This window comes from Arvicanthis niloticus, chromosome 2 (assembly GCF_011762505.2).
Source record: "Arvicanthis niloticus isolate mArvNil1 chromosome 2, mArvNil1.pat.X, whole genome shotgun sequence".
NCBI lineage: Eukaryota > Metazoa > Chordata > Mammalia > Rodentia > Muridae > Arvicanthis > Arvicanthis niloticus.
In genome coordinates, this window is record NC_047659.1 from 93,231,930 (window position 1) to 93,258,869 (window position 26,940).

The 26,940-nt window shown below is 45.1% G+C and overlaps 1 protein-coding gene across 5 annotated transcripts in view; it reads right to left on the reverse strand.

Moving 5' to 3' along the window:
- Positions 1-224: 224 nt before the first annotated feature.
- Spg11 (SPG11 vesicle trafficking associated, spatacsin) overlaps positions 225-26,940 on the reverse strand; it is a 67,082-nt gene continuing 40,366 nt past the window's right edge. For all 5 annotated transcript variants that reach the window (XM_034496488.2, XM_034496489.2, XM_034496491.2 and 2 more), the window contains 20 exons: positions 25,510-25,675; positions 21,316-21,521; positions 20,467-20,575; positions 18,818-18,977; positions 17,975-18,229; positions 16,402-16,602; positions 15,361-15,468; positions 13,879-14,041; positions 11,550-11,764; positions 10,183-10,939; positions 6,349-6,488; positions 5,472-5,670; positions 5,018-5,155; positions 4,717-4,850; positions 4,000-4,107; positions 2,480-2,648; positions 2,132-2,220; positions 1,796-1,951; positions 831-982; positions 225-491 (listed from right to left, as the gene is read on the reverse strand). In XM_034496488.2, coding sequence (XP_034352379.1) covers positions 311-491; positions 831-982; positions 1,796-1,951; positions 2,132-2,220; positions 2,480-2,648; positions 4,000-4,107; positions 4,717-4,850; positions 5,018-5,155; positions 5,472-5,670; positions 6,349-6,488; positions 10,183-10,939; positions 11,550-11,764; positions 13,879-14,041; positions 15,361-15,468; positions 16,402-16,602; positions 17,975-18,229; positions 18,818-18,977; positions 20,467-20,575; positions 21,316-21,521; positions 25,510-25,675 — 3,806 coding nt within the window. In that variant the 3' untranslated portion in view covers positions 225-310. The remainder of the gene's footprint in view (positions 492-830; positions 983-1,795; positions 1,952-2,131; positions 2,221-2,479; positions 2,649-3,999; positions 4,108-4,716; positions 4,851-5,017; positions 5,156-5,471; positions 5,671-6,348; positions 6,489-10,182; positions 10,940-11,549; positions 11,765-13,878; positions 14,042-15,360; positions 15,469-16,401; positions 16,603-17,974; positions 18,230-18,817; positions 18,978-20,466; positions 20,576-21,315; positions 21,522-25,509; positions 25,676-26,940) is intronic.

A 26,940-nucleotide genomic window follows, 5' to 3' on the forward strand; every position in this document is an offset into this window, starting at 1 on the left:
ATGAAAATGTATCACCTGTTCCTTAACTGTGTAAATAAGATTAAATTGCTTTGAAAATGGAACCTGCAGGTACAGGTGTTCTTTAACCACTATTGTTTCTCTGATGTAGAAGCCATTCTAACAAGACGATTTTGATCTCAATACTAATTTCTCCTCCATTCCCTACAGCCACAAATGACTGATGCAGTGTGGTGTATTTCTGGACTTTTCAACTCAAATGGGGATAAAGATCTCCAAATACTTTATTGTGATTGAACATCCCTTAGAGCCGTATAGTTACAAACAAGCAATCAAGCACCTTTCAGATCTTCTAACCTGTGAGCATATCTTTAAGACAGCATCCTGTTTGAGGGTCTTTCAGAAGCATATTTACAATTTCAAAAAATTTGTGTTCATATGCCAACTTGTAATACAGGTAGATATCTTCACAATATGAAAGTAACTTCTTCAGGTTTTCTGTGACCCTGTCAGTAGGCTGGTGTTGTTTATATCTACACAAAAAAATGTATAAAGTACAGGTTAAATACTGTATTATCAATGAGGGGGACCGCTCCACCATCACTATCTGCAGAGGTTGGGATTTTGTAGCTTAGGAAATTGTCAAAGTAGTATTGAATCTTGATGAATTTCATTAAAGATAAATATGTGAGTACTCGCCTTAATTAAATTTAGGACTATGTAAAAGGCACTTTTTCCAGGGTTTCTGGCTCATAATCAATGTTTTCCTTTTTTGGAAAAAAAAAATCTCTATATGTATCCCTGACTGTCCCGGGACACACTGGGGGCTTCTGAGACAAGTACTGGGATTGCAGTCAACTTTAAATACTTACTTTTTGGAAATGTCTTCAAATATATTGGGTCTTAGTAACTTCTGCTGCTTAAATTCTTCCAAGTAACTAAAGTCTCCTTTAAGAATCACTTGCTGGTAGAGTACTTCAGCCCAATCAGGAACAAAGTCATAGGCCTCAGCTACAATAGAAGCCTGTAAAGGATGAGCCCATGCTGTGGAAAACTGAAGGCAAAGTCGACAAGACGGTCCTGCACAAGGTGAATTGTGTCTTGGGCTGTTTAAAGTTATGCTGATGGGCATTTCCCTCCCATAAGACTCCCGCAGTAACTTGTTTTTAGTCTTCCTTACAATGGACAGCAAAAATGCTGAGATGCTCCATAACTCAGCTGTGTGAGGAGCAGGGAAAAGCTGATGTGGGACATTGGTACCTTTTTTATTTTTTGTTTTTCAAGATAGGGTTTCTCTGTGTAATATCTTTGCTTGTCTGGAACTTACATTATGGACCAGGCTAGCTTTGAACTTACTGACCTCTGCCTCCTTAGTACTAAAATTAAAGAAGTGTGCCACTATGCCTGGCCAGTCCCTTTTATTTTAAAGGGCTAGAACTGGTCTCTGGGAAGACTTGATTCTCGGTGCTAACCTGCCTGCACCATTCCATGGACACAATCTGGGAAGACTTAAGAGGATAATCCTAGGATGTTTGTTTGACCCATAACTGCCAAGCATCAAAATTCTCCAGCCTCTGCCCAAATCATGTCCTCTAGATGTACATCAAATAGTGCTGGGTGTGTGTCTTAAATGGTGAAGCACTTGCCTGGCATTTGTGAAGACCTCAGTTTGATCTGAATCACTAAAATCACATGCCCATCCATCTCACATTGCCTCTTCATGGTACTAATAGCTAACCTGGGAGAACTAGCCCTGAAAAGTCAGTCACTCAACCCCTGGGGCTAAGGGTGAAACACTACAGGATGATGCTGGCAGTACTTGCCAGAGTGTTCTTACCTGGTAGAACCGAGGCAGGGTCATGATACAGTCCATTAGTTTCTGATGGCCTAAGTTGATAAGCATTGTGTTCTGGCCACTGTTGAGAAAGTGAATCTGTAGTGTTATCAGCTTGGTGAGCCGGTTACAGTGCAGGGCCTGTCGCACACAGGAGTCCTGAAGGACAAGGTTGGAGGAAACAGGAAGGGAGAATTTTATTGTTACCCTCCCTTCTGTTCTCTGACCTTTGCTTGATTCCTTACATACTCCCTCTTCACTTGGAAGAGCCCAAGCCAAAGTAAGTCCTAGTACTGCCACTGCTAAGGCTGGAGGCCAGGCTAGAATAACACTGGTTACCTTGGCATAACTCTCCGCTGCATCCAACATCAGAGTCAGGGCTTTCAGTAGGAGCTGTTTTAGTTGGGCTCCATCCTTGAGGCTTTCCTCTGTAGAATAGAGGACAGTTGTTATAAGGCTGGCTCAGTGACTCGGGCCCACTCTGGTGGCAGGCTAGATGGGAGAAACACCCTAGGTATATGCACAAGCAGGTGAAGGCTGGTGAGAAATGTATGCCCTTATAGAACATAACTCTAAGGTTTGATGGATGACACCTTAGCATTTTCAGTCCTAAGGTTCAAATGCTTCTGTGAACTGACATTTCCTGGCAACTGGACCCAGAGCTCTTACTCCTAAGACCTCACTCACCCCAGGGCTGAGACTCAATCAGCTTCAGCTGGATGCAAGCTGCAGCCTCGTGATTCTCCCCTATCTCTCGGCACATGCTGAAGCACAGAGCAATCATATTGTGCTTTTCGCTGTCTCCAGGGCGGCAGCGTTTGATGTAGTCTAGCAGAGCTGTCTTCAGGGTGCCGGTCTGCCCAGGAAAGAAAGTATATCCAAGGTTTCAACCAGGGACCACAGGGAGGATCAACTGAGTCCATTGGTTTTATAAACTTAAAATACCCAATGAGAGGTAAATGAATAAAACAAAAATGACAACAAAATCTTAAGCTGTCTTGAAGACAAGGGCACAGATGTGTCCTCATTGTTGGGAGCGTAAACAGTTACCTGACCACACCAAATCTACAAGTCTGTTTGCTAGGACTCTGTCCTGAAGATGTATAGTGTGAAGCTGAATGTAACAGACGTAATAGCATTAAGGACAGCCTGGACGCCCCAAATGAAGGCTAGAACATCTTGTAGCTGTTAAACTGTGCTCCCTCTTCCTCTCCTTCTCCCCTCCCCCCCTCAGAACTGAACACAGGTAAAGCACATGCTTTACCACTTAACTATGCAGCACAGGATTATCTTGACTTGGGAAATAGCCACAGTAGACATTGTATAAAAAGAGAACCTCAATCATCTCTCATTTTGAAAGCATAAAATTTTGCTAAAAAAAAAAAGGGTATATTAGTGTCTGTTTCCAGATAGTGAACACTGAGGACTTGTGTATTGATTTCTAAGTGTCTTATATGGAGTATGTATTACTTTTGTAATCAGAAAAAAGCTATTAAAATAATTTTAAATTCGAAAGTGCCTCAAAACAATTAAAATTAGAGGGATCCTGAAGACTGGCCTGTCAGGTTTGCTTCTCTGCTATCAACAGGATCGTCCTGAAAGGCCTAACAGTAGATTTTTTTTTTTTTAACTACTTTTTAAAAGGAGAAATGAACAGAGACAATAACTGGTGCCCCTATGCTTTGGACACAAAGACTATGTGAGTGACATGCCTCATGTCACAGCACAAAATGGGGGTAGAGAAGCCCCAGAGCCCAAAGATCGAGCAAGCCTGCTTCTAGTCATCAGTAATAGTTCCTTGTCTTCTCTGGCCCTAGTCTATGCATTTGCTTCCTACCTCTGTGTGTGTGTGTGTGTTTGGGGGGGTGTTAAAGTTTTTTCATATAATATATTTTAATCCTATTCTTTTTCCTCCTTAGCTCCTAGAACTTCCCTACACACCTACTTTCAGCATGTTTCCCAAGGAAGTGTGTCCTCCGAAGAGGCACTTTTCAAACAAATTAGGGGTAAAAGGCAGAGGTGAAGGAGGACAAGTATTTCTTCATCATTTAGCATAAATATCATGACTTAGTCTGAATTTAAGTCACTGGTGATAATGTGCACCCAGGGGGGAGTCTCTGATCTCCCTGAACAATCTAGAGCCCACACAGATGTAGTCCCAAGAGCAAGTGAGACTAGGGTCCTGGAGCACACTACTTAACACCTACTGGATCTAGCTTCTTCCTCATCAGAACTTCAAAATAATGCTTTTGATGCAGCAAGTCAAATATGTATGTCATCTCGTTGTACCGTCCGATGCCAGTGAGGAGGCGTACCTGAGGGGAAGAACATTTGAGGCTATTGACATCAGATCACTACCATCACTAAATATCCCAGAGGGACAGCTAGTGGCCAGGCTGCCCAGCTTCATTCCTTCCCACTCACCCAGCTGGGCCTTCCCTGGATGGTTTGGAATGAACCTTCGGGATACCATTGGCTGTCAGCCCCTCTCTGTTGTCTTTAATGGACTGCCTGCCCACTGCTATGACACCTATCTGGGTGGCACTTGCTCTCCTCACCCCTCATTGCAGTATTTACTTAACCCGGGTCAGCATTTGGGTAGGCTAAGGAGCTTGAGTCTTTCATTTACAGTTCATGCCTGAACCTTGTTTAGCGGAGAAAGAGTTCTTTCCCTAGAAAAGTTAATTTCCCTTTGTACCAAGAAGGTATAATAGCTCTGGTACATGGCAGGGAACATCTTGCTTTCTGCTCTTTTGAGACACTGAGATTTTGACAAATCAACCAGGAACAGAGGGCTGGACTCCCCGACCAGTAATCAAGTAGATAAGGGACCTAGAGACCCTATCAGCTGTGAGCTGGGGGCTCTTGTCTGTTTCTTTTCAAAGCTGCCTCAGGATGATGGTAGGTTCAATGGGACTACTCACCACTAATCCATACTCCTCGTTGGGAGCCAAGTGGTTATCTGTAAGCATCCGGGCAGCCTGCAGGACTCTGATGATGCCTTCCATATGACACGTAAAGGTGAAGCAGTGATGGGCCAGGATCAGGAGCTCTGTGGCTGGATGGTAGGACATGAATGAGATGGACTCGTACCTACTGTTGACTTGCTTGGCAGGCAAAGTCCTGTCTAGAGAGCGCTCAGCCTCTGATGGACTTACATAGCAAAACTTGGAAGCAGTCTAAAGTTACTGTAGCAGTACAAGAGTTTTAGTTATAAGGACTTACTGCAGGACAGCTCCCCGTGGGGGACAGATGGAATCTTGTCCAACAACTTCATGCCTACCAATGTACGGTCTTGACACAAAGCAGTTAGCTGAAGAAACGTCTGGCTTTCCTCTGCTGGGTTGAAAGGTTGCTTTTCTCCTGCCCAGAAAGATGTGGAGACAGGTACTGAATTTACCATAAGAGAGCTGGCAGAAGGACCAGAATATGGTGCCAGGAGGCCAGGCCTGGCAGCAGGAGGTAATCCTGATAGCTCTTTTTAACTGGTTTTATGGAGCAGGGGCATCATTTTGGAGGCAGAACTGTAACCATTATCATAAAATAGTATAGAACAATAAGATGATTCTAAAGAATGGCAAACCATACAAGTAGTGTATGACTGTAACATTCAAATCTTTCACACTGGGAAACTAAGAATACTGTCTGAGAAGTTGGTGAGGTCTGGAGAGCAGGGCACCTGTTCCCTCTGATGGAGTCAGTAGCTCCCGTGTCACCTCTTCAGCTACTAGTTCAGCCACAGTGTCTGGTTCAAGGCCCTGGGTGTTGATGAAGACCTGGGCTTGTCTGCATCGGTCAGGCCGTTGAGAAGCCAAGATTGTCCGGAGCATGGCTTCACTGTCCCTGGCAGCAACATCTCCATAGGAACAGCCCAACTCCTAAGAGGAAGATAGGAGCAGAGCCATTTTTAGAAGCAGAAAGTAGGAGATATATGGACAGGCCACTACAGCCTGATCTTAGCAATCCCAGTACCTCAGGAGCAGTAAGCAGTGCCTCCTAGTCCTGTCCTTCACCAAGTCAGGTTAGTCACTTGCGGAACACTGATCTTTTCAGTTGTACAGAACTAAGGAGTGGAATGAAATGCTTATCCTGGAACCGATGCTGGAGCCTATGCTTCCATACACCCCAGTCTTCTTTGAGACAAACTGCTTGGCCTTGTTTCCCTCCCATTCTTGTACTTCCTGTTTCTCAACCAGCACAGGGCCACACAAATCCTGTCTGGTCTGGATTTTTTTGGAGTAAGAGGGTGAAGGAGGAGATGGGGTCTTGGCCTCAAACTCCTGGCAATTCTGCAGTGTCCCAAGTGCTGGGATTGAAGGCCTAATCCAACCACAACTGCAGCCTTCTGTCTTTGTATGCATCAAGTTATGTGTAATGTTCAAGTTAGAAAATAAAATCAGGCACGAAGTCCAGAAGGAACTCATTCAAACCATTATTTATAGAGAACCCATGGAAGTTCTCTATTTTTCTGGGCAAGACTCCACTGGAGTAGCATTCTCAAGTCCCACCTCCCTTTCAGACAATGCTCTCTTGGGGAGCCGCTTCTGGGCGCATACCTTGGCAAGTTCATACAGACAAAGGACCTGCCGGCAGTAATTCTTCCCATGGAGGCACTTGCTTATGAGAGCTTGGAGATTCCTGGCCATTTCATCAGTAGGTGGTACCATCACAAACGACTGACTATCCAAACTCGAAGCTGAAAGCAAATGCAAGTTTGAGGGGAGCTCTAGGGTGGCTTCTCCCCATGACTTCATCACTCTGAAAAGCTCCCTCAACTGAATTCCCATGATGCGTCTGGGTCTGAGGCCACTTCTGACAGAGCCCCACCTAAAACTTTTCATCACCACCCTTAAGGAAATTCATCCATGATTTCTTCAATAATCTCACACCACCTCGGGCTTGAAGCTTTCTGTATGCTCTAGAGATCAGTACCAAGATGTCTGCTTCTGAATTCCTCACGTATATGCCAGTATGTCTGCTTATCTCCAAATATCTCTCCGGCACCTTGGTTCCTACTTTGAGAAGATAGCTCTGCTCCTGCTGCCGGCCCCTGTTCTTCAGATCACTCCTCCAGTCTCACTCTGGGTTTAAAAGGAAATCTTAGGGCCCAGTGCACAGACAGATCAATACAGAGTGTTGCCTAACATTTTTAAAAGGCCTTAGGTTAGGCCCAAGAACTGTAAAAATGCCAAACAAAGCCTTAGTCTGAATTGGGAGAAATGTTTCTTTACTTCTTGGTTAAAAGTCTGCCAGAAAAAAAATAAAAGCAGAATATGTAACAATTTTTGTTCTTCCCTTTTCGTCTCTGAGCATCTCAATCTTAGCCCAGCTACCCTGGAACTCATTTTGTAGCACAGGCTGATTTTAAATTCAGTATGATTCTCCTGTTTGAGTTTCCCAAGTGCTTAGATTACAGTTGTGAGCCACCATCCCAGATCTACTTGTGTAATCTATCAATAAAGCATCGTCAAACTATGGTACACCGCTCAATGGAATAATCTTTCCCCATTAGAGGGCCTATTGGTACATCCTGACAGGGGAAACCTATGTTTGCTGGGCATGCAGAAAATAACATATACCATATACCTTGCAAGTCAAAAAAAAAAAAAAAAAAAAAAAAGCATTCTGGGAGCTTTGAGAAGACAGCAGTAAATTTATGTGTACTCTGTCATTTGTTACATTGAGCAGATTAGATTTAGTTCATGCAGTCTAGTGCTTACTTAGTATGCATGAAGCCCTGGGCTCCATTCCTAGCTTCACGTAGCTAGGTGTGGGGGCACAAGCCTGTAACCCCAGCACTCTGTAAGTAAGAGTACTGCCAGTCATATAGGGAAGTCTAGGCCAGCCTAGGATACAAAAAACAGAAAAGACAGCTTAAGTCTAAAAACATACACTTTAAAAGCAAAGCAGGGCATGGGAGGGCACTCCTGGAATCCCAGCATTTAGGTGAAGCAGGAAGATCAGGGGTTCAAGGTCATCCTTGGCTACTTAGCCAGTTGGAGGCCAGCAATGGCTATGTCTCAAAACTCAAAAGAACAAAAACCAACCCCATTCAGATGGTAGTGAAGGGAAAGGAAGCGTGCAGCTCCCTCACTGTTCCCACCCGTCCTCCCTGTGAGCACAGGTCTAGTAAGATGGAATAGGCTCGCTCCACTCTGTTCCTCCCACTCAGCTCCTGCTGAATGAAGCCTAGACATGCAGCAGTTGCATGAGGAACCTGAGAAGTAGAGCCGAAAGCAAACTAAAGAGGACCAGAACTGGTGTCTCCCTAGCTAGAAATCTCTGGAAACCTAGAGCTGAGCCCTGGGGTGGAAGAGAGATCCTGAAAGGGTGGGTGTACACAGGCGCACTCAGGCAAGCTCTTGTGCCAGTTTGAAGGTAGAAGTGAATGCCTGTGCCCACTCTCCTTGGCCTGGCACCCAAGCCATCTCTCGGCAGTGAAGGTAGAGGCTTGACAGCAAAACATTCATGTACTTCCCCCACCCCCCACCCCCGCACACCCCCAGCTTAAACAAACAAACAAACAAACAAACAAACAAGACCAACCCACAATAAAGGTAGAAAACGGCAGCCTAGTTAATCTAAAAAGCAGGAGATAAAAGGTTCCTTCTACCAAACTACCAAAACTCATCTAAAAGATAACCTTTATAGTTGAAGAAGAAAAGGAATTCATAATCTTAAATATTCTAAATTAAGCATCCAGATTCAGATGGCTCTACTGGTAAATTCCAGTAAACATTTGAGTTAATGACATTAAGCCAGCCATGGTGGCTCCTGCCTCAATCCAAGCACTTGAGAGGCAGGAAGACAGCATCATCCTCAGGTGCACAGGGAGTTAAAGGCAGCCTAGGCTACAAGAGATCTTGGAAGGGATTGGCGGGGAGGGTGTGTGTAAGAAAGATCTAGTCCAGAAAACAAAAGACAGTATCATTTCCAATTCATGACACTAGTATTTTTAAAAGAAAAAACAGACAAAAACTATTTTTAAGAAGTAAATTACAGCTGGGTCTGGTGGCGCATGTTTTAATCCTAGTGTTTAGGGAGACAGAGGCAAGAGGATCTCTGTGAGTTCAAGGGCAACCTGATTCACAGAGTGAGTTCCAAAACAGCTAGGGCTACACAGAGAAACCGCTTCAAAACAACAACAACAACAATAAATTATAGACTATTCCTCAAGAACATAAATACAGGTGAGCTCAACAAAAGAGCTAATCGATTACAGCTGTATTACTCAATTACAGCTATATTAATCAATTACAGCAATATTAATTACAGCTGTATTAATCAATCACAGCGATATTATTAATCAAAAAGTGTCAAGGAGAGTTTACCCTGGGAATGCAAAATTGGTTCAATGTTTTTTAAAAAATCATTAAATGTATCTAATCATATTAATAGTTTAAAGAACACTACGTGATAAGATTAACAGATGCAGAAACATAATGTAAAACGGCACAATGGTGATAAAAATATATCCCCAAATTAAGAGCAGAACGAGCTTCTTCCCATGGTGACTCTCGATGGTAGTACAGGCCAAGGGCTCTCCTCCCGAGATCAGCAGCAAGTGTCAGCCCAGCCAGCATCCTGAAGCAAAGGTGAGAGTTCTCTCTCTATACTATGCTCATGTAGGAAACCAGCTCAAGGGCAGATAACTGAGCACACAAGCTTACCCTGTGTGCTGCCAGTATATGATTGTAAACCTTCCGACAAAGATTTGACTTAGTTCTGTGTGGAGTGTGCATGAGTGTGTGCGAGTGGTGTGTGAGTGGTGTGCGAGTGGTGTGTGGAGTGTGCATGAGTGTGTGCGAGTGGTGTGTGAGTGGGGGTGGAGTAAGAAGCAGCTGCTGGATCCCCTGAAGCTGCAGGTACAGGTGGTTGTGAACTACCTGACTGGATGCATGCTGGGAACCAAACTGGTCCACTGCAAGGTGTATGTGTTTTATATCAACTTTTTCTTTCTTCCTAGACCTGGCTATGCTGGAACTTTGTAGACCAAACTGGCCTTCAATTCACAGAAATCCACCTGCCTCTGCCTCCTGAGTGTTGAGATTAAAGATACATGCTCACATGCCTGGGTATTTATGGTTTTGTTTTTGTTTTGAGATAATTGGATTATGTTGCCTCAAACTCATGGGTAATCCTGCTCTGCTTCCCAGGACTGGCTTATATTTCTATGATTTCACCGAACTATCAGCCATTCCTCTACCTGCTCTCTAAGCTAGTTAAAGGAAGGAGTTACTTGCTTGACTACCAATGGATTACTTGGGGAAAGTTACTATAACTTAGTAACTATGATTTAGTGTAAGTATGACATCCCAAGAGGTCCCTCCTTTTTGGAGACAGCACCAGCAACATGTGGCAAAGAGGACAGGGTGGCCTCCTTTACTTACTGCTATGGACTTTCCGAAGAGGGACGTTAGGGCTCTCCGGGTCCTCAGGCAGTGCGGCACTTGAGAGGAGAGCACAGATCTCTGAGTGCAAGTCTTCCATGCTGGCCTCTCCTGAGGCCAAGGCTCTGCAGTGCAACACCAGCACAAGATCCTGACTGTAGAAACGGAAGTACTGGCACACTCTACTTGCTTCATGCACACAGCCACCATCCAGCAGCTGCCCAATCAGGGTGCTCAGTGACTCCTGCTCTTCCTGTTCCAGTTCGTTCTCACACATCTTCTTGGATGGAAGACCATTAAGGTCTAAGTATTTGGATGTGTTCAAAGCAGCAAGCTTGGAGAAGGAAAACTCACTGGCTAAGCTATCAAAAGAAAGTTCAGCAGCAGCCAACTTCTGTTGCGAGAGGCTGGCCTCGGTTTCCTCTTCGGCCTCTCCGCATGTGTGCCGGGCAATGCGGCAGAGCCAAATCTGTTTCTCCAGCTCCTCCAGTTCCTCCACGGGCAGGTCCTCCTCCAGTTCTTCTTGAGCAAGCCAGTGGCCTGCCAGTGTGAGCAGCAGATGGCGTTCCTCAAGGCTGCCCTGCTCAGTGGGGTGTTCACTCACCACAGAGGCCTGGCTGGAGAAGAAGGCAGAGGCTGCTCTGTTTGAAACAGAGTTTTTCTTACAATTTTCATGGCATTTTTTCCAGAAGTCAAGTCTTGCTTGTTTCAGGGACCACTGCTGAGTGTGTGTTAGTGTTTGCATTTCCTGGGTTAACTGAAATTGAACAAAGCAGACTTCAGCCTTGCCTAGGTCAAGAAGCATCACCACCGACATTAATGCTCCCTAAGGACAAGCTGGCTGCAAGCAAATCTAATGAGTGCAGATGAGCCTGGGCTGCAGAGGGCACTGGGTGCAAGTATGTGGAAAGTTAGTATGAGACCAATTCTCTTGTCCTTAGGGAGCAAGTCAAGAGAAAGCCACCCTATAGTTATCCTAGTCCAAAGCAAACAGCTGGCACTGGCTCTACAGCAATGGGTCTCACCCTTCCTAACGCTGCAGTCTTTTACTACAGTTCCTCAGGTCGTGGCGCCCCACCCCCCACCCCTTCCCCGCCAATCACAAAATTTTCTTCATTGCTACTTCCTAACAGTAACTTTGCTACTGTTGTGAACCGTAATGTAAATATCTGGTATGCCACCCCCAATGGGGTCACAACCCACAGGCTAAGAACCATTGTTCTATAGGCTATGCTTACATCAAAACATAGTTCTGTAATATAGCAAAAGCGTACTCACTTCTGAAGCAGTGTGTGCAAAGAGCCCCATTGCCTAGGGGCTACATCCCACTGGTTCTGTTGGGAGTTTGAGTAACTTAAAAGATATACCTGTTCAATCACCAAGCTGTCCACAGGCAGGGCTGCTAACTCTGCCACCCTCCTGGCCACAGCAAACTGTCCATCTGCCTTCAGCTTCTCCAAAATAGAGCTACATTCCTGTTGAAAGTGCTCAGCGCTGTAGCTAGAAATGACTGCAGGGCTGATGGCCACAGGTGTGTCCTTCAGGACTTGGCTGAGGAGACAGAGCTTCTGCACGTCTGGACCTGTGCAGGAGAGAGGATGCCATCACACAGCAGAGCTGTGGTGTGACAAAGTGGAAGGGACACCAGTGTCCTTTCCACCTAAAGGACAAACACGGGGGGCCTTTCTTTTTCCTTCCTTTCTTTTTTCATCTTTCTTTGTTCTTTTTAGATAGGGTAGCACAGAGCCCAGGCTGGTCTTGAACTCATTATATAGCTAAGGAAAACCCTGAACTCCTAACTCTTTTGTCTCTATCTCCCAAGTGCTAAAATTACAGGTGCATGTCATGTATCCTGCAAAAACAAGTCTTCTATTGTGACTGACTACAGAAGCTGTAAGGGCAGTTCCTCACATACTCAAAATACTAAATGCCACTTAGACACACATGTATGTATACGTGAGTACATATATAAATATACCTGTGTATGTATGAGTGTATATATGGCATTTAGCATTTTCAGTGTGTGTGTGTGAGTGTATGTAGTATGTGTGTGGGTAGGTTTGCATATGTGTATGAGTGAGTGTGTGTGTATACCCTGTAATATCCTTAGTCAAAGTCTGGCTGAACTTGTCCACCTTGCTCTAAGAACTGGTAGAGATAAGATGAACACATGAAACCAACTCTACTATACATGTGTGACTTTTATTAGACAGTATCTTACTGTGTAGTCCAGACTGGCCTTGATCTTATGCCAATCTTCCTACCTCAGTCTTCTGGGCACTGGGCTTATAGGTGTGAGTGTCTCAGATTGGTGTTCTTCAATATCACAGCAATCTGCTGACCTTGGAGACAATGACTCAGGCTAGCTCGCGCTCAAGCTCTCTTTCTCTCTCTCTCTCTCTCTCTCTCTCTCTCTCTCTCTCTCTCTCTCTCTCTCTCTGTGTGTGTGTTTCTGTTTCTCTCATTTGCTCTTACTTCCATCAAGTTTGGTCAATTCAAGCATCTGCAGGGCTGGATAGAGAGAGACGTGCATGCAGGGCTGGATAGAGTCATGCATGCATGCTACAACTGTACTGGCCAGTCCTCAGGCCATGGCTCCTGCATACTCTATTCAGAGTGGAACAATATTAGCTCTGTCTGCTAGTTACTAACACAGGGAAACCCAGCTGTACTTTTCCTGGTATCCCCTTGATGCCTAACTGCAAAACAAACAAACACAGCAAGAATTTTCTGCCAATGCTTTATGTGGTTGGCTTTGCTCCTCCTTCTAAGTAGTATTATGTGAAGCCATGCATGTCTAGTTACAAGGGAAGGGCGTGAGAAACAGCCCATGTAGGCAGGTTATTTCTAGCATTACCAGCAGAATGGCAGTCTGGTTTAGGTAGTTCTAGAGATGGAGACACAGCACACACTAGCCGTCAGTACAGGCATGATGTTATCTTTGCTGGCATCATAGACCAACAGGAGTATTTTTCGTTTTGTTGAGGCACAGTATTGCTATGGAGCCCACACTGGTGGTCTCAGATCTTCCCACCTAAGCCTCTCAGGTACAGGAATTACACAAGTAGAACACAGGCCTTGAGAGAGCATATCTGTGCTTGTAGCAATGTGTTGTAGTTTGCTTTTCTGTGACATTTAACAGTGGTAAGCATCTCAGAACAGTAAAACTGGATAACTCTGTCATTCAACAAGGACTACAGGGAAAGGCAGCATCAGTTTGATATAATCAGCAACAGTCAGAGAGTGCCAGTGTCTGGGGGAGCCCACAGACAGACAGACAGACAAACTATCTCTAAAATGTTCACAGTTAATTATTTCTGAAACAGGGTTTGTGGCCATGAGCAATGAGGACATATTACAGTGACCTGCCAGACAGGGTGATAATGGTGTGTCTATACAGAGGCTTATGGGTGTGTGTGTGTGTGTGTGTGTGTGTGTGTGTGTGTGTGTGTGTATGAGAGAGAGAGAGAGAGAGAGAGAGAGAGAGAGAGAGAGAGAGAGAGAGAGAGCATGTGTCTGTCAACTGCTTAGAAGAACTGGCTGCATCAGGGTTACAGATGGCCTCTTCCCACTCAGTGATGGACAACAGTGTGCTTTACCTGTCTATGCATTCAACAGACTAACTGCTCTCCAGAAATAACCCCATCGTATGAAAGCTAACAACTTGGCAGCAGATTCAGAGCAGAACTGTCTTACCATTGCAGAAGAGCTGCTCAGTCCCGACAAACAGCTGGAGGAGTTTCCCCAGCTCATACTGCGTCTCACACTGTTGTGGCATAAGTTTCAAAAGGAAACACACCTGGTCCTTCATCCACGTGGCAGGTATGATAGGAAGGACCCCCGTAGCTTCTGTGTCAAGCTAGGAAAAACAACAAAGGCTCAGAGAGAACAATTTGTGGGAATGAAAAAGCAGAACCCCATGGGGCTGGAGAGATGGTTCAGCGGTTAAGGACACTGGCTGCTCTTCCAGAGGTCCTGAGTTCAATTCCCAGCAACCACATGGTTGTTCACAATCATCTGTAATGGGATTTGATGCCCTCTTCTGGTGTCTGAAGAGAGCTACAGTGTACTCACAGACATAAAATAATAAACAAACAAACAAACAAACAAATAAATAAATCTTTAAAAAAAGAAAAAGCGGAACCCCTAAATCTGGGACCAGGAAAGCTGAAAACATTCTTAAGGTTTCTTAATACTCTTACAGGCCTATCACAAAAGGAGCATCTGAGCATCTGACAGAATGGCAAGAAGCGGTGATGGGTTCAAAGGGCAGTTCTGCCACTTTGCAGGAAGTGCTGCTTAGAGGGACTATGTGCATGAAAGTCCAGAGTACCAAACACCGGGAACTAGTGAGCTCCCGGGCTTAGCCGCCTCCTACTATCAGATTAGCTTGCTGTGTGCTGCTGTGAGACTAACCAACCATGCTTCACTTGGCAGCTTCCTACAAGGGGTCTGGGCTTACATTTGAGCCCAGAAGATTTTTAAATTCACAGTATGAAGGTGTTTTAGAAAGACTCTCTTACCTCTGCTGAGGAGGATGAGAACTCCGAGTTCCAGATCAGCATGGGCCACAGAGCAACACAGTCTCACAAACCCTCACCTGAATAGACATTTTCTTTCTTTTTAAAATATTAAAAATATTCTTACTTTATTATGTTTATTATTTATTTAAAAATATTCCTACTTTATTTATTTATGTGGTGCAGGTCACGTGACAGCTTTAGGGCGCTGGCCCCTCCCTCTACTGTCCACCTGGGTTCTGGGGCTGGAACTCAGGTTGTTAAGCTTTCAAGGCAAGCCTGCCGAGCCATCTCAATGTTTCAAAACAACAACTGTCTCCTCCCACAGTAAATAGAGCAGTGTCTTATGACTCTCTTATCATTCTTTACTGTCAAGAGCCATCCCACATTTGACAAGATGTGGCCATGGACCACCCCTCTTCTTGGTGTCCACAGCAGGGACCATTGATCTTTGCCCCGCTAAGTCTGGCTACACCACCAGGACACAGATAACAGTAGTGACACTTCTGTTTACGGCAACTACAAGTCACAGTGCCACCCGCCTGGCTTCTCTGAAATGACACAGTGGCTCATTGTCAATTAAGTGGTACAACTACTTGTCTGCTGCTTCCCTGAGCCACCCCAGACAGGAGAGGAGGGCACGCCAGTCCTCACCTACCGTTTCAAGGCTTTTCTGGAACTCCACAAGCTTAACTTTGGCTTTCTCATAATTCTTGAAGAACATACATAGTTCATACATCTCCATAATCAATAGAAGTGGGGAATCCTTTGAAGAAGAGTTAAAATTAGAAAACCCAGAACAAGCAGAGCAGTGGTGGCACACCCCTTTAATCCCAGCACTCGGGAGGCAGAGGCAGGTGGGTTTCTGAGTTTGAGGCCAGCCTGGTCTACAGAGTGAATTCCAGGATAGCCAGGGCTACACAGAGAAACCCTGTCTCGAAAAACCAAAAACAAAAAGAAAACCCAGAACATCAAATGCTATTAATAACAGCAGAATCAAATTAAGTTTCACATGTTATTTCCTTTTGGGAAAAAAAAAAATCAACAAATCCATTTCTTGTTGCTCTACAGACCTTCCACCAGGCAGCGATATGGCCCCAACAAACATTCCTGGAGGCAAAAAAGCACCAGTAAACTACCCTCTTACTGGTCTCTGTGTTATCAACCAGACTATTTTGGGTGGGGTTGCAGGCCAGAAAAGAGGAATTTTGGATTAGAAATGATGAAACCGAACTGTAAATGTGCTACATACTAAAGCCTTTGAGTCTGTGTGGTCTGAGTTATGTGAGCTTTAGTTATTCGTCTGCAGGATAAGGGTAATGCTACTTCATAACACACACAGATTATAAAGTATTGTTGTGAGAACTTACGAAACCAATACACATAAAGTACTCTGCAAAATAAATGCAGTATATCTCAAAGGCCCTTGGGCTTAATATCCAATACTAAAGACACCCACGCACACATGCACGCACACACACGTACACACACGTACACATGCGTACACATGCACAAACACAATACACACACGTACACACGCACACGAACACACACAAAGTAATTCTATTAACATTATCATCTGTTGTTGACTTAAAAAAAAAAATCCAGGTCTGACAATAAGAAAAAGTCAAGGAATGCTATGCTGACACACTGAGGTTCTGGAATGTCTGAAGTGTGTGTGTGCGTGTGTATAAAATACCTTAATGAAGAGCCGGAGACCTCGGATGAGAGTGTGGCTCTTCCGTCTTGTCAATACAGTTCTCCAGATGATGGCCAGGTCCCCAAGGCTCCAATGATGGTCCTCTATAGAGACCTGAATGTGTCCCATTGCTTCAGCTGCAACCTTGTCCTCCACAGAGGTGACAATCCAAACACAGAGACAAGGGACAACACTGGCACCCTACCATTGGATAAGAATGTTTCAAAATGAAGGAACTGGGCCTCGATTATACAGATGTACAAAGGGCACAGATGGGCATCCCCTGTTTGGAAGAGGTCACTGTTCTTAGTTCAAGGGCTCAGAAAGCTTCTAAGTAGGACGCAACCTGATGAACAAGTAAGGGACATGTGTGAACTGTCCTGAAGAGTGTGGCAGTCCAAGGCCACAGAGGACGACAATGCTCCACTAACTAGCTGGGATTAGCTTGTGAGATTCCCTTCCCCAACAAGGTGCTAAGGAAGAGGAGGATGCCTGTCCAGCCGAGCACCCTCCTGAGGGCCAGCCAGGGACTGAGTCCCCACTGCAGGCGTCAGTGGTGTCAGGAGACACCTTAGTGGACAGACAGCCTGAGGTCTGAAGCACAGACATTTTCAATTACCCTGGAAGCAAGTTTAGGAGCCTCACAATTGTCCCCAGTGCCTACTACAGGCCCCTCCCAGCCTGCTGCCTGGCTCCTCCCAGCCTGCTGCTTGCCCCTCCCAGCCTGCTGCTTGGCCCCTCCCAGCCTGCTGCTTGCCCCTCCCAGCCTACTGCTTGCTTCCTTCCTTTCCCTTCTTCCTTCTTTCTTCTTGTTCTCTGTTTGGTCTCTGTGTGCATGAGCCCATGTGTGCTGATGCTCACAGAGGCCTGAAGAATACAATGGATCCCCTAGAGCCAGAATAACAGGCAGTTCTGAGCACTGAACTCCGGTTCTCTGCAAGAGCAACAAGCACTCTTAATAGTGAGCCAGCTCTCCAGCCCCAGCTGATTTACTTATTCGTGTGTGTGTGTGTGTGTGTGTGTGTGTGTGTGTGTGTGTGTGTGTGTGTGCGCGCGCACATGTACACGTCATGGAGCATGTGTGGAGGCCAGAGGACAACCTGTGGGAATCAGTTATTTCCTTCTACCATGTAATTCCCAGGAAATCAAACTCAGGTAGTCAAGTTTGGTAGCAAGGGGTTTTGCCTGTAGCCATCTAACTGTGTGTGCTTTGTTCTGTTTTGTAGTTGTTGTCTGACGGTTTTAAAGACTTACTTGATTTCTAATTATGTGTGTGAGTCTGAGAGTGCTGGTGCTCACAAAGCCCAGAATTGTTGAAGTCACTGAAGTTTGAAGTGTGAGCCACCAAATATGGGTGCAAGGAACCAAACTCAGGTCCTCTGTGAGAGCAGTGTGCACTCATAACTACCAAGCCATCTGAGACAGGTCTCAGCTTATGGCCCAGGTCAGCCCCCAGCCTGCCGCTGTCCCGACTAAGCTACCAAGCAGGTGGAGCACAAGCACCACGGCAGTGGCCAGCTCTTCTCTGCCTGCCTGCTGCTTTCTGGCTCCTTAGGCTTTTCCTGCCCCTCACCTGGATACAGGAGGCCAGGACACTGAGAATAGGAACCCGACGTTTCACTGCCTCAGCCAAGAGCCAGCACCAAGAGGCTGGCTCATCCGAGCACCGCTGGAGAACTTCAAAGAAATCACTTGTTTCTTCTTTGTTTTTCTGGAGTTCCTGGAGGCAGTTGTTGTCTCTAGAGAAGGACCCTGATGACAGTTTCTCAAAAGCCAGCTTCAAGTGGCTCTGAAGGACAGGACTGAAATACTGAAGAAGAGATTCCACCTAGAGAGATGATTAAAACACACTCAATATTCCTTTTCATAGACTGAGTTTTTACAAAAAGGCTCAGGAAAAGCCAGGTGGTGGTAGCACTTTAGTCCCAGCACTTGGAAGGCAGAGGCAGGTGGATCTCTGAGTTAAAGGTGAGTTACATTACAGCCAGGGCTACACAGAGAAACCCTGTCTCAAACAAACAAACAAACACAACCACAATAAAACAACACAAATAAACAAAAGCAAAAAAAAACATGGTTCAGGAGGATTCTTTATAATGCCGAGCTATGTCAGAGATGACCACGTGATATTTCCAACTTGTTTGTGGTAACATCCAGCTATCTGGCCCAGGGTGGCCTAGAACTTGCAATCCTGCCTCCTAAGTCTCCATAGTACTGAAATTATAGACCCCAGCCACCACAGTTGGTTGTTTTTAAGGGAATTTGAGTGAATGTCCATGCTCAACCTAGAATCCTAGAAACTTGTCCACATCTGTTCCAGTGATTACCCCTTTGCCTGACACCAGGCTAAAGACTCAGCAAACGTGGGTCTCGAGCAGACAATCATGAGAACATAGTTCTGGGAAGTGTGGCTTACCTCTTCTGGGTGGAAGTTGTGGAGCTGGCTGTGAACCAGGAACTGCAGCCAATCGTTTGCTTTGGCACATTCTCTAAGGTAGGACACGCTCAGTTTCATATCATGGAGCACGCAGAACTGCAGCACTAATGCCCACTGGCTGCTGGACTCGCTGGACAACCTACAGTTAAAATCGGGGATGGATAGCAGAGGGAAAAAAATCATTCAAATGTGGCTAGCTCTAAGGCAGACAGACAGAGGCAGGGCTACCTAGGAGTTTAAGGCCAGCCTGGTCTATAGAGGGAGTTCCAGGCCTACCAGGGCTCCATAGTGAGAATCTGTCTCAAAAAAACTGAAATAAATAAGTAAATAAAGTATAGCTTTAGGGGAACAGAGAGACAACTCAGTCGTTAAGAGAGTTTACTGCTCCTGCAGGGAACCTGGATTTGGTTCCCAGCACCCATGTTAGGCAGCTCACAACACTCTGTAATTCTAATTCCAGTGGATCAACATCTTTGGCTTCCATGGGCACCTACACACATATGTGTGTACCTGTACACACACACACACACACACACACACACACACACACACACACACACACCTATAATATAGATCTAGCCTAAAATTTGGAGATTAGTAAAAATTAAATAAATACACCAGAGCATGTTCTCTTTAAAAAATACATAAAGTGAGCCTGGCCAGTGGTGGCGCACGCCTTCAATCCCAGCACTCAAACACAGACAAGCATATCTTTGTGAGTTCGAGGCCAATCTGGTCTACTATAGAGTGAGTTCCAGGACGTCCAGGGCTACACAGAGAAACCCTGTCTTGAAAAACCAAAACAGCAACAACAACAAAACTCTAAACAACAACAAAACAAACAAACAAAAACCCATTCAACAAGCAGAGGCAGGATCGCCCAGTTGTAGATCACAAGCTTAGCATGTGTGAGGCAGTGAGCTTCATCTCCATGTGGTAAAAATAAAAATAATAAAAACACAAAAAAGATGTAAAATAATAAAAATACATGCTTTTTAACATATACCAAATATTTATTACACTACTTAAAAAAAAAAAAACTAGCCAGATATGATGGCACATGACTTTAATTCTAGCACTCAGGAGGCAGAGGCAGATGGATCTGAGTTTGAGGCCAGCCTGGTCTACAGAGCCAGGACAACCAAGACTACACAGGGAGACCCTATCTTGAAAAATAAACCAAAAAAACAAACCAAACCAAAACAAACCCTCCACGTCTCTCGTGCCGGAGAGACGCTCAGTAGTTAAGAGCGCTCGCTGTTCCTGCAGAGAACCCATGCTCAGTCCCTAGCACCCACATGGCTCACAACCTTTTATAACTTTAGTTCCAAGAGATCTGGCCTCTGAGGCCACTGCACTTCTGTGGTACACAGATATACCTTCAGACAAAACACTCATACACATAAAAATTATCTTAAAACCCCACCTGCATACAAAGCATAACAGACTTCCCTCTCATTTGTACAGAGGGAATCCCATAGGTAGCTACTGTCTGTCTGCCCTATGATGGCTCCTCCTAGGTTGGAGGAGGCTGATGAAAGAGCAAGCCATTTGAAGGGACAGCAGTCCAACACAGGTTGGTTGGCACAGTCAGGTTACTAAAGAGGCTGGGGTTGCAACTCACAAACCTGCTAAAGCCCTGCTGCTCAATGCTGTTCCACACGCCTTCCTCCAAGAGAAGCAGCAGCTCTTCTGTGGTTGCCCTGTCACCATCACCAAGCTTAGACAGCTTCTCAGCTGTAAGAAACAGGCCAAAAGACCTAGGCTGGCACAGCTGCATAGCTCTGTAGCTCCAGCTGAGCAAGATGAACTGCTTAGGTTCAGGTCAGGGTCAGCCTAAGCAGGACAGAACACATCTCTAAATAACCAATAACCAAAGAGAAAGCCCAGTAAGATCAAAGCCATCATGAGGAAGCATGGGTTATAAAATCCCTGTGTAACTAACTCATGCTGGTCTTGAATTCTTAGTGATTATCCTGACTCAGATCACCATGACCAACTGTGATTGTGTGTGTGTGTGTGAGATGTGTATATGGGAGCATGTAGTGTTTATGTGTTATGTAATATATGTATATGGTGTGTATATATGTGTGATGTGTATGTGTGGTGTGTGTAATGTGTATATGAGAGCATGTGGCGTATATGTGTGATATGTGTATGATGTGTATGTGTGGTGTACATATGTAACGTGTATATGGGGTGCATGTAGTATATATGTGTGACATATAATGTATGTGTGTGTCATGTGTGTGTGAGGTGTGCCTGTATGTGTTCAATAGAAAAAGTCAGACCTGGGCATTTTTGTTAAAGTAACGAGGCTCAGGGTCATTCAACCCCAATTAAAATAACTTCTAAGAAAGTGAGATTAATAATATGAACTCTGCAAGAAAATGGAAAACTTTCATTTCCATTTTAGTACTTCTGAGCTGCCGCTTGTTCCCGTGGACAGCACATGGCAGAGTGTGAAGGCACCGTACCCAGAGACTCTCTGCTGGAGCCGGAGTGAGCATCTTCATGTCTACGCTCGGAGACCAAAATGACATTCGCCATTTTCAGGTCGACTCTGAGCTTGAGGCTGCTGAGGCCAAGCAATTCTAAGAAGCAGACACAGGCAGCCCCTACCGAAGGGTTGTGGAAGGAAGAGAGCCCTAATGTATAGGCCTCCTTGCCTACTTGTTGGATCCTAAAAAATAAAGAAATCAAAATTATATCAGACATAAGCATTATTTTTCACACTGGCTGGGGACATGGCCCAGTGGGTAAAGATACTTGGCACCAAGCCTGACAACTTGGTGTGACCTCCCAGACTCATACGGTGGAGACAACCAACACACACTGTCCTCTAGGCTAGAGATGATGGCTCAGCAGTCAACAGTGCTTACTAATCTTATTGAAGACTATCCCAAGTTTGATTCCCAGCACCCCCACCAGGCAGCCCTCACCCATCTCTAACTCCAGCCCCCACCAGGCAGCCCTCACCCACCTCCAGCTCCAGCCCCCACCAGGCAGCCCTCACCCACCTCTAACTCCAGCCCCCACCAGGCAGCCCTCACCCACCTCCAGCTCCAGCCCCCACCAGGCAGCCCTCACCCATCTCTAACTCCAGCCCCCACCAGGCAGCCCTCACCCACCTCTAACTCCAGCCCCCACCAGGCAGCCCTCACCCACCTCCAGCTCCAGCCTCAGGCCCTGACATTCTCTTCTATATTCCCTCATGCACTTCTCCTCACCAGACATAAAAATAAAATAAAATCTTTTTTAAAAAGCTGTCCTCTAACTTCATGGGTAACTTGATGTACAAACACTGACATCACACAGACAAAAATCATGTACAGTATACCACACACACCATACAGACACACAAACCATGTACACACATACATCATACACGTCACACACAGAAACCACATACATTATACACACACAACACAATTTATTCTCTCTCTCTCTCTCTCTCTCTCTCTCTCTCTCACACACACACACACACACACACACACACACACACACACACACACACACACAATTTTAAAAGCTGCTTCTCACCAGGACAAGGAACTGGAACTGTGTTTGGGCTCCAGTGAAACCTTTTATTTTGGGGCACTATAACCCTGTTTCCTTAGATTTACAAGTTCTTTAATTTTTTTTAACTGGGAAAATTTAATAAGCATGAAATGTACTACTCATTGGGAATGGCAATACCATTGTCGTTGAAATTTTTTTTTTTAAGACAAGTTAGTGATGGGCTCATGAGATACCTGAGCAGTTAAGAGTACTGGCTCCTCTTCTAGAGGCCATGAGTTCAATTCCCAGCAACCACAACCATCTCTAAAGGGATGTGATGCCCTCTTCTGGCATGCAGGTGTGCATGCAGACAGAACATTCATACATTAAAAAAACAAAAAAGAAATGTGAGCTTTTCTCTGAGGAGATGTGGAAGGCCAAACAGCAGCACTTCCAGGTGACATTACACAGACTCTCAAAGCCAGAACAGGGTGAGCGACCCACAGAGTGCCAAGGTCCCTTTTGCTAATTTGGCCACTGTGATCCACATCCCAGGTAAGTCAAGTTCTAATCACAGAAATGAGGACAAAGATGCCATACAAGGTGCAAGGATATGCTGCTAACAGCCTTCTGAGGCTAAAGAAGAAAACAGTCTTGGAAGCAGAAAAACTACACCTGTCCTTGCAAAGATGTCACTGCAAAACAGGACCATGGAAAGACAACAATATCCCCGGATGCTTGTCATATGGTCACATGGAATACCTGCCCTGCCATACCCATCGTGTTTAAAAAACAGAATGTTCCTCCATGTCCAGTTGCACTGATCAAACTGGATTTTGCCAGTCAGCAACATGTTGCTCTAGAGCAGTGGCTCTCAGCCTTCCTAACGCTGCTACCCTGTAACACAGTTCCTCATGCTGTGCTGACCCCCAACTATAACATTATTTTGTTGCTACTTTGTAACCATAATTTTGCTACTGTTGTGAATTGTACTGTAAATATATTTGGAGACAGGTCTGCCAAAGGAGTCGAGACCCACAGTTTGAGAGCTACTGCTCTAAGGGCAAATATGACACCTTGGTCCCTCCAGGCCAGCACCACTCCTAACACGGCTGTCTGTGACTTCACCCTGGTCACAGCCAACACCCTGATCCCACCAGGACGACACCACTCCTAAACACGGCCATGTGTGACTTCATGGATGCAGCAGTGTTACTGCTTTGTGCAAACATGGCCAAAATCAATATCTAATAAAGGCAGCTGGTCTCTGAAGCTATTTCCACAAAATGGCTGAGATGCAGCTAGAAAACAGGCCTGAGCCAGCTGGTAAATCTGCCTGGAGATTGGCTGTCATATCTTCAGTTATGTCTGGAGGGTCAAATCAGCCATGTTTCAAATGAAGAGATGGCAGATACAGCAATGGCTGTGGTGCTAGGAGCCCCAGGTCAGTTTATTTGATCAGTCGGGTGGAGGGTGGAGGAGCAAATATGTCCCATGCTGTGAGTGTGGTAATCAGGGTTAGCTGTAGTAGTCACCTCTTCTTTTCTGCCATGCAGCTCCTCAGGATCAAACCTAGGCCGTGAGGCTTGGTGGCAAGCTCCTCCGCCTGCTGAGCTGTACTGCTGGCCTGAAACTTACCATCTCTTAAAGCAGTTATTCAAAATCCAAAGTACTGTTGCTTCCATCTCCACCAAGGAGATGTGAAGAACTTTCGAAAGCTCTGTAATTTGTGATCTGAGACAAGTAAGGTATGAACACAAGCTACCTAGAAAATCAATACTACCTTTTTTGAGATCAATACTACCTTTTATTTTTATTTGATATATATGAGCGTTTGTCTTAATGAATGTCTGTGCATTATGTGTGTTTAGTGCTCACAGAGGCTAGAAAATGACATGAGATCCCCTGGACCTGGAGTCACAACTGTGAGTGGCCATGTGGGTGCTTGGAATCGAACCCAGTTCCTCTGGAAGAGTAGCCAGTGCTCTTAACTGCTGAACCATCTCTCTGGCTCTGATGTTGACATGTGAAAGCACAGTTTAGAGGACCCAGCTGTACATTTTATACATGTAGAAAGTTTTCTAGAAAGCTCTACAAGACATTGCCAACCCTTTAATATGAAGAATTGGAGGCTGGACTTGTGTCTCTAACTTTCACCTTTCTGAACTACTGAACCATGAGACTGTACTACTAAGACAAAGTTTAAGGTGCATCTCTGTGTTACTTATAAAACAGAAACATAGTTGCCAATGACATCAAACAGTTCTCCCAGTTCTGTATGCAGTGGAGTAGCGACAGCTCATGAGTATAAAATGCACCATCTGTAGAATCCCTCTGCTCTGGCTACTGTGCCCCAGCAGCTGCCGTGCGACTTTAAACATGTCTCCTTTTGCATTAGCAAATATTACACACAGCAAAGCCAAAACCTTGAAATGAAGAAAAAGAGGAGCACAATGGAAACCAGTCACCATCCAAATACAATCTGCTACCTGTGCCCGCCTCAGTGACCGCTGGGGCTGCTTGAAGTCAGAATTCAGAGTCCAAACCTCAATTTCAGATCTGTATATTGTTCAGCCCTCATCAGAGAAGCTTCTGGCACTAGATGTCAGTCATCACAGAGACACATAACTGATTAACTTGAGTGCTCAGCCCCCAACTGGGACATCTAAGATTTTAGAAGCACAGGTGATGGATGACTTTAAGAGAACAGGCTTTCCAGATACAGCAGAGCAGGCACACACACAAACTCACAGACTAGCAGAAACTCACACCAGACAAAAGTGCAGCTTGGAGGAGGGGAAATGCACAGAACCCCATGCCGAGCTGAGGAGCTTCTGGCATCTGACTGCTGCAGAGAGAGGGAGAGTCCGTTTTCTTCAGTGAAGTGACACCCAGTGTCCTGACCACACTCCCAGGCAGGCCTCAGGCTCAGGTGCAGTCAGCCAACACTAAGTGGACTCAGTTGAGAGAGGGAGACAGACGCACAGAATATGAAGCTGGGTACGTAGGAAGGTGGGGATTGAGGAGGAACTGAGGTAAGGGGTGAATGATCTAAATGCACCACATGAAACCTCGAAGAATGTGTTTGAAACAGAGCAAAGGCATATACATGCATTAGTCAAACACACACATACTTTCTGAAGAGCAGAAATTAAGCTCTCATCACTTACAGTTGCTTGGGAGTCTTACTCTTGATTAACTCCTGGACCAGAAAAGTACCAAAGGCAAATGATGGGCGTCCATGATGTAAATAATATGCATAATTCAGATGTTCCACTACAGCGTATTTATTCACCAGGTCAGGGCTGGAAAAGTGTGGGAGCTGACTGGCTGTATCTGGGAAAAGGCAAAGCATTTCATCCCTGTGTTTTCAGAATTGCAGTGCAATGTGAGCTCTTCCACAGCAGAACTCCTGCTATAATCACTGCATACACTGTATGGGGCAGATATAAAACTGCCCGCTATAATCACTGCATACACTATATAGGGCATATATAAAACTCAATTTATAAAGCATACACTAGAAAATTCATTTCTTATTGCTTGAGGATATGGCTCACTGCTAAAGCACTTTGTCAGAAAATTCATTTTTAGGTAGTCAATACATTTGCTACACATCTACTATATGGCAAACATTTTGATGTACTTCCATGGGCATAGGTAGAATGAATTTAACATTATAAGCAAGGAAACAGAGGCATCATATATGATATTGAACACTAACCCTCAGAAAAATTCTTATGTTCTACAGAGGACGGCAGTGCGTATGCACCTGGTATCCAGTAAATTGAGAGCTTTACAACACTTTGTCTTGGGCTAGAGAGATGGCTCAGCGGTTAAGAGCACTGGCTGCTCTTTCAGAGGTCCCGAGTTCAATTCCCAGCAACTACATGGTGGCTCACAACCATCTTAATGGGATCTGGTACCCTCTTCTGGTGTGTCTGAAGACAGTGACAGTGTACTCACATAAAATAAATAAATCTTAAAAAAAATAAAACCCACCTTATCTTAGGGCGGAGGCTGGAGTTCGGTTGTACAGCACTTGCCTCATGTACATAAAGCCCTGGATTTATTCCCAGAACCACATAAGTCAGATGTGATAGAAAATTCATGTAATCCCAGCAGTAGGGAGGGACAGGCAGGAGGATCAGATATCCAAGGTCATTTAAAACTAAACGGCAGGTTCAAGTCCAGCCTGGGCTGTACAAGACCCTGCCTCAAAAACATGTCAACCAACCCACCAGACATCCTACCTCCCTTCTTACACAGCACAGGAAGGGACACTACTTTTCGCCTTATTTAAAGAAACCTGATGGAAAGGTTAAAACAAGTATTCAAGGTCATCAGCCAGTAAGAGGTGGAGCTGTTATTCACTGGCTGTCACCACCAACACTCAACACTTAGGACACTATGTGGCACGCAGGGCTTCTGAGAAGGAAGAGCCACAGACAGGCAGAAGCTCAGATCTGCTCCCCAGCGTGCACAATGCTAGGAACTGAGTGAACTGACTCTCCACTTACATGCTCTCAATTGCTTTCCAGCAAAGTGTCTTTTATTGAGAAGTACTTTACAATAGAAAGCACAAGGAAAAAAGGGGCTGA